Source organism: Leucopleurus acutus, assembly GCF_964270905.1.
Source record: "Leucopleurus acutus genome assembly, chromosome: 2".
Taxonomy (NCBI): domain Eukaryota; kingdom Metazoa; phylum Chordata; class Mammalia; order Artiodactyla; family Delphinidae; genus Leucopleurus; species Leucopleurus acutus.
Window position 1 is genome coordinate 28,352,376 of NC_139143.1, and position 16,310 is coordinate 28,368,685.

Genomic DNA, 16,310 nt, shown 5'->3' on the forward strand with positions numbered 1-16,310 from the left:
AGTACATATTACTATCAAGTACTTTATTGCTACAGTACTTTTCTGCTTTGCATATTTTATGTGTATGCTTTTCTTTGTTTATAATAGTAATTTGCCTACCAACTTCCAATGTTCAATAAAAATTTGGTATATGTACATGGACATCATCTTTTATCTGTCTAGAGTCCATGATATATTGAAAGAACTAGTAGTTTACAAAGTTCAAAGAGTAAACTTACGAGCTTCTATGTTAGCTTGAGATTACATTTGTGGCATGATTATCCTAGTGTCATATAAAAAGAAAATTGATTCTAATCCATTTTCATAGAAAATTTAGGTAATTTCTGCCTTTACAGAAGCATGAACTTCTCACTGCATTTTTATATACCAGTTATACTGTGTAATTACATTTTCATGAAGTATAATATTTTACTACGATAATTAGGATTACAGTGATAATTGCTTTTTAAGGAAAAACATGACCCCTTAACTTTTTACTCTTTTAGAGTCTCATTCAACTTTCGGTAATAATTAGCAGAGGACAATATCAGTTTCTTCTTGTAGAATATAATTTTTGTAGCATCCCAAACTAACATCATCTGAACATGCCAGGGAAAAAAAAATAGTTCAACCGGGTATGTGTTCTTTACTTCAATTAAACTCACACAGTTGGATACCTACTGTTGCCAAAACAGTAAAATAATTTATACATTATAGTCCACACAGTAAAACTACACTAAAAGTCATTTAACAATATTTATAACACCATAAAATACAGTGTTAAAATATATGAACTGCAATATGTACCAAAATTATAAAATTTGTTTCTCATCATCAGTGATTAAAGCCAGGATCATTGCTCTAGCCTCAATACCCACAACCCTGGTGACAGATTAGAATTCAAATCTTAATGATCAATTTACAATTAACAAGATAGAAGCGAAACAAATTAAACCAACCATTATATATAACGAGACCCAATGGACTCCCATTGTTCCTCTTAATTACAAAACGCAAATCACAAATATACAATGGGTAGTGTTAGACATCAATCCACGAACCTAGCAAGCCAAAAGTGACAATGATAGAAAAGAAAGAGAAGCAAAACCATGCAGACCCCCAGTTCTATGCTCTATATCCTTTTCTTTTCACTGGGGCAGAAGTGTTGAGAGGTGAAAACCTAGCACATGCTGGATCTCCATTCTGCAGCTGGCAGAGGCTCCCTTCCTAGCCGGTGCCCAACCTCTCTGAGCTCTTCCCAGGCCACGTTTTAGATTGCACTGCAAACTGCACTGCAAACATTTTACTGCTGATTCATCTAAGTGCCTGGGGACAGGGAACACCTCCTTCACTTTGATAAAAAAAAATCACAGTTGCACCAAAGATATTTAAATATCTCCATTTACCAACTTCAGAAACAACCCTACCACTGTAATAAGCTCTCAGAGTCCTGGGGAATAAAGACAAAAGGGAGCTGAAGTTTATGTGAGTTTCATCTAAAATCAGCCAGAATGTCTGCCTAGTGCCAATTAAAAGCAAAATGGAATTACTTGTCTGATGCTCAAAAACAAGCTACATAAAATGCATGGAATTGGCAGTTCACTTTTAGTTTTAAAATGGGATGTGCCATTCACAAACCCTGGGGTTACAGACACCACCCGAGCAGTGTGGAAGGCATACTGTGCGGAAGTACCGGCTCTTCACTGTGGAGGGCTTGCAGACAGCAGAAGCAATAGGCACAGCCATAATGCGACTTACATCTACTTGGGGAGAAACACATATAACAGGACACACACACACGGAGGAGCCATTTCTAAACACTTTCATAAAGCAGCCTAGCATGAGGATGGGATAGAGAGTAAGAGTGTCTGGGAATGGTGCTCCCAGATTGTCAGCTTTCCCAGTGATTCTTCAGGGGCTCTAGTCAGAGGACTAGATCTGTGAGTTAAAAAAAAAAAATTAAAAAAAAAATTGTATTTTAAATGGTATGAATCCATTTATTTAGTATGGGATTTTGAATAACATGAAACTCTTAGACAAAAAAAAATGTTTAAATTGTTAGTCAACATGAAATAAATACACTTACTTTCAGGAAAAATTTTACTGCAGTACTCTGAGGAAAACCTGGATTAAAATTACCATATGGTCTAAATAATTATTTTGGAGACTGTGCTTTCACAATGACAACAGTATAGAAAGCTTAGAAAACTTCAGGATTTCCTCACTTCAAAGCACAGGGGGAATTATTTATCCTAAAAGTTTAGTAGAGGGTATGTAGAGGCTCACTCCTGGAGGGCTTCTACAAGGCTTAATAAATGTAGAGCTTTACTTTAAAAGAAACACTCTGAGCCCTTCAAGTTTTATAGGTGTTTTCAAAGCAAAGGTAATATCAAAATGGAGTGTCTTTCATGTAGGAAGCCAGAGTGAAATGAGAAATTAAGAGTAAACAAACGAACAACCCCCCCACCAAATCACAATTTATCCTATTTATAATGCTAATTTCTTGTGAGACACACAAAATGTACATTTTGTAAATTTCAGGGGCACTTAAAAGTTTTAACAGTAATAAGTTACAACTTATCTAGTCTTTATTATTTGCTAGGTTTTAGTTTCAGATCCACTTATAAAGTTACAGTAGATGCCTATTTTAACTCTTCAGACTTATAAGACAAGGTACCAGAGCAGGAGCTGAAACACAACCAAATCCACATTTTCCTGATCCTGCATTGCCTTCAGAAAGGTTTTCCACTGTGGTATAGACTTTATGTCTGTCAGAGAATTATGGCACTCAGACTCTGGCCAAGACATTAGTAGCTAGGTGAAGTGATATCCTAATTGCCAGTCAAGACCCTTAAAATGATACCATCAATGACAGCAATAGCACCTACTGTATACTTCTATGGGTCAAGCATGGTGTTAGGTGCTATGTATATGTGTGTACCTATATACATCTCTCTAAATTTCTAATTCCCACCATAATCCTGCAACATAGTTTTTAAAAGGTTTTTACAGATGGAGAAGCTGAGGTTTGGAGAAATTAAGCGATGTATGCAAGGTTATGAAGCTAAGTGGCAGAGCAAGATTCAAACCTTGTTCCTTCTGAATTCCAAAGTGTTTTTTACTGCACACTGCCTGTCATCAACAAAGGAATAGTCTGGAATCAGAGTCAGATCAGGATACAAGGGGTAGTAGCACCATGCTCGTTTGTTTCATTCATTCATTCAGTAAATATGTATCAGGTGCCAGCTGTGTATCAGACATAAAGGAACACATTCAATTTACAAAGTAGCAGTCAGGAGCTAGAATCAGAAGTGAGAGGAGTTGAAGAGAAGAGAGGCTGAGGTTCAAGTTCACTAGACTAGTACAGGGTAAATTGACAGACCTAGAGCAGGGGAAAGAAGGCCTCAGGGCACATGGCACAGGTTAACCCAGGCTCACAGGTTAACCCTCACATGCCAAGTATGCTTACTGCTCCATGGAAATATAAAGATTAATTTTTCTTTCCTAAACTTTCCCGTTGTAACTACTTTGGCCTGGATTTTCTTTAGTAGTAGATATAAAATAATTATACTTATTGTAAGGAAGATCATAGGCTTTGGAACCAGAAATGTCTAAGTTAGAATTCTAGTGCTCCTACTTACTAGCTATTTAAACACTCTGAGTATTGGTTTCCTCCTCTGTAAAAGAAGATAACAATTCATGTCTCAAGCTGTTGTGAGAATTAAATAATATATAACAAACATATAGCTTCTCTTTCTCTTTTATACACTTCCATTTCCTCAATTATGTCTCCTTAGACAGCAAGATAATTAATCAATAATCAACCCCAAAGCAATCTTAAGATAACACAATCTTTTAAGACCCAATTCAAAATAATTTTTGCTTAAGTTATTAATCTAGTTTGTTTATATCTATGTGAGGTAAATCAAATATTTCTAGTTAGGAATACCTCCTGTTAATATATAATGAGGATCTCTTCCACGGCAAAATTATTTGGGTTTCCTTGTCAAATTTCCTGAAAATACTGGGTATTTTGGTACCCTAAGCCTTTTCCCATCCCAAACAAGATACTTAATTAGTATTCGCTAAGAAGGTACATGTTCAGAGCACATTCTGGGTGGTTATAGGAGCTTCTGCCTTCCTGTGAGCAGAAAGAATTGGATTCATAAGCCCCCTGATTTTCAAAAAAATTCAGGGATGGGGATTCCATAAGGTAAGCCAGCTTATTGATGCAGGAACCCAAGATAGGGCTCAGAGTGATCAGACATGCTCCGACCCTCCTAGAAATTCTTTCTGAATAATAAACCTAAGTCAATAGTTGGTTTGCTGAGCCCTATTGCTTGTTCTTTGATGATCTAAGTGAGTTTCAGAAAAGTATGCAAGAGAAGATACACAGATTATTTTCCCATTAGGTTATACTGTAATGCGACATTTTATACCTAGCTAGTTAAATGAATGATTTCTTTTGAGTTCAAGTCAAAGTGATTCTGTTCAACATCATTCATTTACAAGAGGAAACCACAGTTCAAGCAGGTCAAATAAATTTGTCCAAGATTACACAGCTACTGTCAGAGCTAAGACGAGAACTCAGGCTTCTTAGAATTTAGAATATAAGTAATTCATTTATTGAGATAATATGATTAGAAAATGTACAGAAAAAAATTCATTAAGAACCCAATCAGTGGATTTATAAAAGAGCATGTACCTACAAAATCAATGATGGCTGTTTTATTAAAATAAAACAATTTTAGGAGAAAGAAAAGATGGTTTTGGTTTATTTCAAAGTATCATCTACTTTTATTTGTATACATTCATATTTTATCCATTATCATTTGCCTTAAAGACAGCTTTTATGTGTTCATGGAGAACTATGATAATAGACTAAAATATGTTAGCTGTGTTAAAATATGACTTTAGAACTGCTTGATTTATCTGCATCCTTTATTAAAAGGATGCCATCTTGACCTTTGTGCTCTGAAATTTCATAGTTTTCAATTCTGAACATTAAAAAAGTCAAATTATAGTATGGATACCTAATTATGAAAAAACATCAAGGTGTCTGTATGGATAATTAAGAAAATTCTCATAGAGAGAAAATGTTTTTTACAGGAAATATGTCAATACATATCTAATTTTGACATTAGACTATAAAATAGTGGAAATACTGTCCTTTAAGAAAAAAATTACAGTATTCATATAAACAGTGCTCTGAAAGTATTGTATTATATTACCCACCTGCTTTTCTGAGAGATTTGTTCCAGTTTCTTGGCTAATGTGCAGCACTCTTCCTTTAACTTTGTCAGAAATGAATTCTGGGAGGTCAGCAATGAATACTGTTCATTTTCTAGAAATAACAATAACCCCCCCCCCCCAGCAACATAAGATGTTTATGGTTGTAGCTCTGCAGTGCTTCCACATGTATAGTGGTAAAAGTGCTAAGACAACCACACTTTTCCTATAAGACGCTAGATCACTTTTACGGTCCTAGGTCAAAGGAATGCTCATCTGGCAAGACACTAAATCTTGTGAGATATTTATTTCCCTAATAATTACACAACAGAAACATTTCTGATCATATCAGCTTTGTGTAATTTTTAACATGTTAATAAATTGTCAAATACCTCAAGTGGAGTCATAGATGCTTATATCTTTGTAATATGCAATATATTTTTATTTTGATAATTCTACTATAAACAGTGTCAAATTTATCACAACCAGATAATTCAAAACTAAAATAATTGAGGAACTCTTTCTACACTGTAATTCATGCTTTATGTTTCATATCTGCTCACATATTTCACTACTCCCATCTTGCATATACTTCTCTAATCATAAAAGAAAAATACATAACTTTCCTTATTTTATTGGAAATAAATAATTTTCCCCATCTATTTAGTGTGAGCTTCAACGAAGATCTGATCAAAGAAACTGAAGAGAGTATGTATTTTTGTGCAAAACAAAAGGAAGTATTCTCATGGTGGTTCAGTTAATACTCTTATCTAGCACTCAGAGATACTGCCCAAGACTCCTTGATCACTGGCATCCTATTGGTAGTGGAGGCAAACAATAATTCATCCTGTAATCTTCTCCTTTTGTTTTTAGTGGAAAAACAACTACCAAGCCCGGAGAATTTTCATTTCTTCTGGCCAAACACTGTGAGAAGAAAATCTCTACTGAAAGTGATGGAGTGAATTATGTGGATCAATATGACATTTGCCTCTTTATTAGCAAACAGATTATTTAATGAATTTTACATTAGCAATTTTTCACTTACAGGATAAGCAACCATTTATTACCATGTCATCAAATATAGTATACATCAAATCACATGAAAATTATCTTTAGGTGAAAAGTTTAACAGGCCCTTTCTTTTCAGTTTTAGACAATGACTGACAAAAAAGCATATAGCATACAAAGCAAAATAAATCAAGGCACTAAAAATTAATCAACATTTTTCTGGAAGAAACAGGATCAATTAAACTTTTGTTTTAATAGTACAATCAGCTTGGTGTATGTGGTGTGGAATTATAATGACTGACACTGTCTTGTTTTGACTAACACTGTCTGTGAACACACAACTCAAAAGTGAAAGGAACTACATAATGCTCCGACTGAACAAATCAAACTGCCTATTTTCAAAGTGCATTTTACTTTCAAATTAAAGGTAAAGAGTTACTGGCCAACTCAGTCTGCAGAATAGTGCCAATGTGATGAAAGATGGCAATTTTTAGCCAAGCTGCCAGCTGTGGTCAATGCCTTGTATTAGTGAATTTTAACAGCAGTTGTGAGAACTTGAAGAATGCAAAGGATTAAACATCACTCTAGACTGGGTTGGGGGAGGTGGGGAAATCATACAAATGCTAAAAATGTTCGAAGCTGCAAAGATTAAATAAAGGAACATATCAATTTGGAGCCACTGAATTACATCCAGCTGCGACAGTGAATTAAGAACCGATTAATGGCTAAAGCTTTTCTCCAGTTTGGATGCTGAAGCAAACTCATTAGGCTTTTAGAGTAGCTATAATGTGTGTACTGTGGGAACTGTTCAATGCTATTCAGGAGGCTCTAACTGTAAGCTCAGAGCATTTCCCGCAGAGCTTCTGATGCTATTTTCTTTATATAACATGTGTGCCTGAAAACCCAGCCAAAAACAAGCCCTTTGTTTTTCTACTTTGTTGTGGTCTCTCTCAGCTTTACGTTTCTTGAACACAGGTAAATAAACTCATAATCCAGATGGTGCAACAGATGTGAGAGCAGCACTCTGAAATCAACAGACAGTGGGCAATACTTTCCATTTTCTCTTTTAAACGCTAACTAATATGTAATTCGGAATCTCCGGTGTAGTTAGCATCTGCTCCCTTCGGCCAGCCAAAGGTTACAGGTGTTCCTGATGTCATTTCACAGTAAGGCGTGGGCCTGGCTTGTGAGCAAGTGCCCAGGCTCTAATCTTTCCCTACCACCTACCAGTTTTGTCATGCTGGGCCTCCATTTGCTGTATCTTCTGTGTCAGCTCCTGCTCTCTTTGCTGGGCCTGAAGGGCTTGGGCCTTTGCATCGTTGCTAAAGCTCTGCTGAATGCTATCTTTTTCCAGCCTACAAGGCAGAGAGGAGACAGACAGAAATTTAAACTACAGATGCACTAATCCCCATCATTTCCCCTACAGACCACAGAGAGCTGATACGTAGTAAATTGTTAAGCATAAGTAGACAACAGTCTTTCTACAGACTCCCCCTTACTTTAGGCAGAAACTCCAAAGGACCTTTCATACAATGTTAAATACTTGCCATAAATCTAAATTGACTAAAGTAAGCAACTTTAAAAAATCAAAAAATCATGACAGCTGAATAATGCTATTTTGTAACTTTAAAACACAAACACCGTTCTCCATAATATTCTCAATGTTACGTACCGCCAATTAATCTTTTTTTTTTTTTTTTTTTTTTTGCGGTACACGGTCCTCTCACTATTGTGGCCTCTCCCGTTGCGGAGCACAGGCTCCGGAGGCGCAGGCTCAGCAGCCATGGCTCACGAGCCCAGCCGCTCCGCGGCATGTGGGATCTTCCCGGACCGGGGCACAAACCCGTGTCCCCTGCATCGGCAGGCGGACTCTCAACCACTGCGCCACCAGGGAAGCCCATCTTTTTTCTTTTGAATGGTCAATATTTCCTAAAGATCCTGAAGTTACAGGAAGAGCATGACTCAATACACCCAAAACTTAAATTCTTGAAACTAAGTTTTGTAGATCACCTCTGCTTTTCCTCCCAAGCTTAAAACGGAATCTCAAATATAATGTAGGAGATTCTATCTGGAGGCAAGTAAATGATTCTGCAGTACCACATGCATGTTTTCATTAAATATTTTCACACATTAGGCCATGTAATGTGGATATAAATATGAAAATAAAAAACTTCTCCCAGCACTTCATAATAAGATCTCTTTTGGGTCACACTGAAGGAAACTGCAGGATGAGAAGCTTCTGTAGTCAAAGACGATGTATCTCACCCCACTGTGACTGGATATTGACCAGTGGATGGGTCAATATCCAATCACAGTGGCTCCTAAAGAGAGAAACTTCCTAAACAATTAGAACCTGAAGAATGCAAAGGACCTCATCACTGGCACCACTGTGGATAATGACAATGTGTGTGAGCACACACACATACACACAAACACACATACACACATTAGGTTGGTTCTTTATTCTCTAAATATGGGTAAGTGATATAAAAGTTTCCTTCAATTAACTGGCTTAGTTATTTCTAACTCCTAATCTTCTTGTGGGCATTTCTCATCCATGCTGCTTTACTTTACTAATTGAGATATTTACTGTCTTGTCTTGCCAAACTAAAAATAAACAATTCCATAAAGCTATCACTACTAGTCTATGTACTGCTGTGGAACTTCAAATCACTGGCTTCTAATCATAAAGCAACATAAGGAAAGTCTGTATTGTAATAGGTCAATGAATGTGGTAATGTTGTAGTACAAAATTCCAGAATGAAAATACACCCACACCTCAATCAAATGGATCATCAGGGGGCCACGCTAAATGTGAAATAAGGTCCCTTCTGGTACTTCTAGTAACAACACCCCGTGGACTTGCTCCAAGGTCTTGCCTCACACTCAGTTCCAAACTGGTATACAGCAACACAGGGATGGTCCGTCGAAGCCACTTTTTGCCTCCCCAGTCATTCCACATATTTTCTGGCCATGGAAAGCTGCACATGTCTCTGCGGGTTTTTTTGTTGTTGTTTTTTTTTTTGTTTATTTGTTTGTTTGTTTTTTTTTTTGCGGTATGCGGGCCTCTCACTGTTGTGGCCTCTCCCGTTGTGGAGCACAGGCTCCGGATGCGCAGGCTCAGTGGCCATGGCTCACGGGCCCAGCCACTCCACGGCATGTGGGATCTTCCAGGACCGGGGCACGAACCCGTGTCCCCTGCATCGGCAGGCGGACTCTCAACCACTGCGCCACCAGGGAAGCCCGTCTCTGCGTTTTGCTGGGATGTTTTTTCCCCCCGCCCACCTCACCCCTCTCTGCCTCCCACCAACCCGTCACCCCTGCTCAATGTATACTGCTCCTTTAGGACCTGCTCAAAATTCCCCTCCTCTCTTTCCCCTCTCTCCTAAATTAACTGTTCTACAGTGACATCAGTATATGTTGTGTATATATGCATCCTACGAAGATAGCATTTATCACACTTTGGTTATTGGTTTACTTGTCTGTCCCTTTCTGCCATCTTTGTCTCTCTATACCATGAGCCCAGCTCAGTACATGGCACACAGGAAGCGGGCAGTGAATGTTTAATGAACGGATGTTCTTATATACTTGCCATAGGGGAAAGAAGGCTGCAGTCTTTAAGTGAAGCTGCAGAATCTGCTCAAGTCTTATATGAGGAGGCAAAAACTTTCCAGACGTGAAAAAAAAGAGAGAAGAGTGTATGGAAGAGAACGGCTCTAATGGTGTTGCCAGATGGAGATGCTGCCGCTGAAGGGGTTAGCTTGAAGAGAGCACTGCAGATTCTTTCACTGAGTAACCATCCCCGAGACAGAACCCTAGCTAGAGCAGGGGATATAGGTTGGGAGACCTAGGACTCTGAGATCCCCAGTAATCGGGTGACCAAAAAAGGCATTGTTCAAAACCAATACCCATTTGAGAGTGAAAACGGGCATTATTAATAATTAATAATAAGTAATTATACCAAGAAAAACAGTCATAACTGGGACTACCCTTTGTAAACTGGGGTTTATGGTTCACTTACACAAAGGGGCTGCCAGTCTCACCAGTAATTTTCAGAATGAGGAACCTAATTACTGATCTCCTAACTTTACTAGAGAAAAGGACTACTGTCTTATTGTAGTTCTCTTTATAAAACAATTTAAAAGAATGTTCTACCAACAAATGTTGTTACACATCAACTTTTGTTTCTTGAATCCTTGCCCAACTTTTATTCTGTTAAAGAAACTACACATTTCATTTTCAATTGCATAAAAACGCGACATATTTTTGCTTTCTTACCTTCTTTATATACCCCTTTCCTTCTATGTTGCCCTCTCACCTTGCAGGTTCTTTCTGACTTAGCAGGTTTTTTATAAAACCTTAACATTTTAGAACTGAGAAGGAATCTCAAATTTGTTTAATCAAATCCTCTCACATTACAGTTGGAAAAAGAAAAAAAAGGAGGGTCATAAAGAATTAGAAATCTGCTCAAAGGTTACTGTAAATGCTGTAAAGGCAGAGGTGGGATTTGCAATATTTTGATTTAGGAAACTTATTTTATAACACCCTACAGGTAATGCAATAATGGGTTGAAAGAATTAATAAAAATCACTTAGTTATCCAAGGAAGTGATCAGAGAAGAATCCAAACCAATTCATTTAATATTTAACATAACTCTGAAAGACACTCTGTTAGGCACAGGTCAAACAAAGATACATAAATATGGCATAGTCATTGTCCCAATAGGGGATTCAAAATGGCCAACACAGAAGGTAAAAGGTGAAATATACCACAAGAAAGGTACTAGGGAATAAAACTACTAAAGCATAGAAAAATAAGTCAATTCCAGCTGGGTGTGAGAGCCTTGTAGAGGATAGCTGGGCCAGGCTTCCCCAAATGGTTTTCATTCAGTTCTTACTCAAAATATTGATGATCTCACTTAACCAAACTTATAGTTACCATATTTTACAAATTGGAATAAAAGCAATGGCAGTAGAGAAGAATTTCTTGGTTGTTATTAAAATAAGGCTGAAAGATGTATTCATAATAGCTAAAACCTGGAACAACCTAAATATCCATTAACTGCTAAATAGATAAACAAATCGTGGTATAGCCTTACAATGGAATACTAGCAATAGTAGTAATAAAATAGTAATAAAAGGCTATTGTTACATATGACACCTAGGTAAATCTCAAAGACAGTATGCTTAAAGAAGCCAGGTACCAAAGACATATTTTATGATTTCATTTACATGAAATTCTAGAAAAGTAAACAATAGAGCGACTGGTCAGTGTTTCCAGGACCTGGAGGTAGGGAATGGGCATGAGGGAACTTTGGGGTTAATAGAAATGTTCTATATCATGGTTATGATGGTTCTGTAACTATGTACATTTGTCAAAACACATTTAATTGCAAACTCAAAATTGGTGATTTTTATTATATTTAAATTTACCTCAGTAGAGCTGACTTTAAAAAGGAGCAAACGTATTAGAATAGGAACATCCACCTTTTTCTCCAAGTTATCCACATCACCTGTGGCAACACATGGGCCTGTGGGCCATGTCGATGTTTACCTGATAACAATTGAGAGTTAAAAGGAGGGAACAGGTACTGGGTAGGCCTCAAACACAGACTAAGCACACACTGAGGGTTAGTCTCTCCTTTTTTCCGATTATAAGTCTGGTTGATTATATTTTCTAAAATGTCATTTACCATCCCATTTAAAAAATGGGATTGAAGAATTAACTATACATTTCTAATCCTCAACTTTTCCATATCATTTATTATTTTAAATCTTGCTATTTAGAAAAAGACATGTCATAGAGCAAAGATGATTAATTAGATTTTTTTTAAGTACATTTAAAATTTTACTACTACATTAAAGGACTAAAAGTTTCTGATGATCCTAAAATTCACCAGTGAGTGCGGCACGGAAATGATGAAAGCCTCAAGTCTAACCTGAGGACAAGGACGTGGTGTTGCCAGTGATTTGAGGCACCAATCCTGTCCGCCACGTTTCTATTCACCTTTTTACTAGTGACTGAAGTGCTAGTATTAGACATACAACCCTTTTGGTTAAAAGGTGTTTCCTTTTTAAAGTAAAATATAGAGAGCTTTGTGACAGTAGCATATTGGTGTAACAAAATGTATGAGACCATTTATAACACACTTACTAGCTGAGAGCCATTCTTGATGGAATTTCAGAGAGAAGCAGCAGGGAGGTGCGGGGTGCTACTGTGAGTTAAGAAACATGATGTTGGGCTTCCCTGGTGGTGCAGTGGTTGAGAGTCCGCCTGCCGATGCAGGGGACACAGGTTCGTGCCCCGGTCCGGGGCCCGTGAGCCATGGCCACTGAGCCTGCGCGTCCGGAGCCTGTGCTCCGCAACAGGAGAGGCCACAACAGTGAGAGGCCCGCGTACCGCAAAAAAAAAAAAAAAAAAAAAAAAAAAACCAACAACATGATGTCCACTTGTCCCAATAATAGTGATATTATCTTTGATCACTTGGTGGATGTTATTGGTGTGCTGGAAAATGTTTAATAATTGATTTGGGGGGTATCCCTCATTTGCAGTGTTTACCAATTTTCATTGTAAATACTTCTACCAGGTCCTATTTTAATAATATGATATTATCTATTATTCTTGTGCACTTCTTGGCTTCCTATTCCTAAGATGTTCCAGTTTCATCTTGTACTGTCCTTTACCAGTGTTGGAATCAGCATTTGCTCAAGGAGCTCTTGTGCCTTTTGGTGGAGAATGGTATTTAGAAATCAAGATCTGTCACTAGGTGGTACTCATTGTTACTGACAAGTCTTGGCTTCTAGGTCACTTTAGTAGACAGAGCCAGTATATGAATATACATATGAATATATAAATATAAATATGAATATTTGTCTATACATCTTTATGTGAATGTATACATACACATTCAAATTGATGTCTCTAATTCCAATCCAATAACATCAATAGAACCTAGTCTTCCCTTTTCCCTAAGTGTAACATTATTCCTCAACAGTGAGAAACTTGGAATCCATTCTTTAACATACTCATTTTCTCAAACTTGGTATACACAGAAGTGCTTTCTAAGTTGCTAATCTACTATGGAAATCAAATCTATGAGTAACTAGAATTAAATATTTCCTTATAGCTTTTAGTTTTGCTTTTTTAAAAATTGAACTATAGTTGATTTACAATATTGTGTTAGTTCAGGTGTACAGTCAAGTGATTCAGATTCTTTTCCATTATAGGTTATTACAAGATATTGAATATACTTCCCTGTGCTATACAGTAAATCCTTGTTTTCATCTATTTTATATGTAGCAGTGTCTGTCTAGTAATGCTTTTTTTTAAAGCATACACACCATTTTTCACTTGATTCTCTTTGTGTTCTGGGAAAACCACATCTTAAGAGGCAATGGAGGGACTTCCCCGGTGGCACAGTGGTTATGAATCTGCCTGCCAATGCAGGGGACATGGGTTCGATCCTGGGTCCGGGAAGATCCCACATGCCGCAGAGCAACTAAGCCTGTGCGCCACAACTACTGAAGCCCGTGCACCACAACTACTGAGCCCACGTGCTGCAACTACTGAAGCCCGCATGCCTAGAGCCTGTGCTCCACAACAAGAGAAGCCATTGCAATGAGAAGCCTGCGCACCTCAACGAAGAGTAGCCCTTGCTTGCCTCAACTAGAGAAAGCCCCCACAAAGCAACGAAGACCCAATGCAGCCAAAATAATAACAATAATAAATTAAAAAATAAAAATAAAAAAAGAGGCAATGGGGTACAGTAGAAAACTCACAGAGATAGAGGATCCAAGTATAGTATCTGCCTCCTGATTACTTATGTGATCATGAACAAGTAACTTAATTCTTGTAATCCAGGGGTTCTTCCTGAAAATAGGGCAGGAAAAAAGCCTATTTTAAGGGTTAATAATTTTAGTAATATATTATTTACTAACGTTTAGCATAAGCTAAGCTCTTTACATGTATTCTTTTATTTAATCTCAAACAACCCTAAGATGTAGGTTCTCTTATTATCCTCACTTTATAAATGAGGAAACTGAGGTCTAGAGAGGGTGTACAATTTGTTCAAAGTCCCCCAGTTATTAAGGGACATAGCCAGGAAATTCAGGCGTACCTGAATCTAAAGTCCATAGTATGAATCTCTATGCTTCAATATCTTACTCTGTCAGGGATGCAGAGGAATGAGATAAAGGATGACAAGAGTCTTATTTCAATTATCCGTGTGTGTGTGTGTGTGTGTGTGTGTGTCATTTACTACCCATATTATCCATCTTGATAGCCAATCCCAAGCTAGTCCTCGTTCTCCTTTCCCATTTGTCCCATATGTTATTGGAACACTTCCTCCTACAATGACACCATCAATTAGTTGTATCCTCCTTAAAGAAATATAATGACTTTTGCAAAACCATTAAAAGGCACATAAATACATCTCCTGCCTCAAGCTTATCACAGACTCCCAGGAAAGATAAGACGTGCACATCTTAATTGGAATGTAAGTGCCTGAAGAATAGAGACCTTTGTTTTGCTCACTAATTTATTCCAAGAGCCTGGAATGGTGCGTGGAATACAGTTGTGCAGTCAACAAATATTTGATGAATGAATGAACGAGTGAACGAATGAATGAACAACTGTTAAGGGACAGAAAATACTAAGTATCCTTACAGGTTTAAGGATCCTCCTACCTACTGGTTAGAAAAAGAGAATGGGATAAAATAATCTCTATTTTGGCCAATAATTTAATTTAGTTTTATTATTGTTATTGACAATAACAACAAAATAAAAACAAAGTAAAATTAGTAGAGAGAATGATATCTTCCATGTTTGAGAAGAACCAAATTCCTGTACCTATTTACTATTAACAAAGACTATGTTCTCATATTTGAGCAAATGTAGAAATACAGGGATGAAACAAATAGGGAAAGGAAAATACAAGATGGCTAGGATTCAGTAATCTCTACTTCCTCAAGTATGCAAAAAACTTCATGGCATTATACATATTTCCTAGAGGAAATTATTTCTATTTTCTTCCCTGCAAAGTATATCAGAATTTTAAGTACAATGTTGGAAGTTGAGTTATCAGATCAGAGTGTGAGTCACTTCTAGGAAAGGAAGCAGAAACGAAGGAGGTCAACTTCTTTGAAAGGAATAAACATAAGAGAAAGTAAATAATTCACAGAAACTTTCCTAAAAATATTTTTCCCTCCAAAAATGTTCTCTTACAGTATCTCCAAAATAATTTGAAAATTCTAACCTTCAAGGCCAAGGATGTGTGCTAGACTCTATATTGCCAGCTTCTATTACACCTCCTGAATAACTCACATTTACTTAAGACAAAACCCACAGACTTTTACCATCTCATCATCTTCCAGTGCCTGTGCTTTCTATTTTACAAAGCACAGCCAGATGCACTGACCTCTTTATTTTTCTTTTTTTTTTTCTCGGTATGCGGGCCTCTCACTGTTGTGGCCTCTCCCGTTGCGGAGCACAGGCTCCGGACGCGCAGGCTCAGCAGCCATGGCTCACGGGCCTAGCCGCTCCGCAGCATGTGGGATCTTCCTGGACTGGGGCACGAACCCGTGTCCCCTGCATCGGCAGGCGGACTCTCAACCACTGCGCCACCAGGGAAGCCCTCTTTATTCTTCTTAATAGTTCTGTAAGGCATGGAGATGGAGCAGATATCCTTGTTTGACAGATGAAGTATCTCAAGCTCAGAGAATGAAGAGATTTGCTCAACACTGCACAGCTACTAGTAAGTTTGGTGTCCTTTCCATTCCATGGCATTGCCTTACATGAGGAGTTTAGTAAAATTCTATTGCTCATCCAATTCAACAAATACTTAAACACCAATTTGTGCCAGGCACAAAAGTGTGGGGATGCATCAGTATACAAGATACAGACCATGACCATCCCCTCGAAGAGTTCATGGTCTAGTGAAGAAAATAGACAAGAAAAAACAACTAAAATAGTAAGGTAAATAATAAAATGGAGCTAAATTCCTGCTATCATAGAGTGCATAGGACAGGAGTTGGGGAGTAGCTAGGCACAGTGAGGGAGGATTTCAGGAAGCTTAAAATATTAGAGGCTTAAAATGA

The 16,310-nt window shown here is 37.6% G+C and overlaps 1 protein-coding gene across 8 annotated transcripts in view; it reads right to left on the minus strand.

Annotated features, from left to right (window-relative positions):
• The window catches only part of SDCCAG8 (SHH signaling and ciliogenesis regulator SDCCAG8), a gene marked incomplete at its 3' end in the record, with an annotated part of 251,152 nt that overhangs the window by 78,955 nt on the left and 155,887 nt on the right, over nucleotides 1-16,310 (minus strand). For 6 of the 8 annotated variants that reach the window (XM_082834464.1, XM_082834462.1, XM_082834463.1 and 3 more), the window contains 2 exons: nucleotides 7,444-7,571; nucleotides 5,215-5,323 (listed from right to left, as the gene is read on the minus strand). The exons of 1 other annotated variant lie outside the window; for it this stretch is intronic. In XM_082834464.1, the coding sequence (XP_082690590.1) occupies nucleotides 5,215-5,323; nucleotides 7,444-7,571 (237 nt within the window). The remainder of the gene's footprint in view (nucleotides 1-5,214; nucleotides 5,324-7,443; nucleotides 7,572-16,310) is intronic. One more of the 8 variants, XM_082834466.1, reaches the window with a different exon arrangement.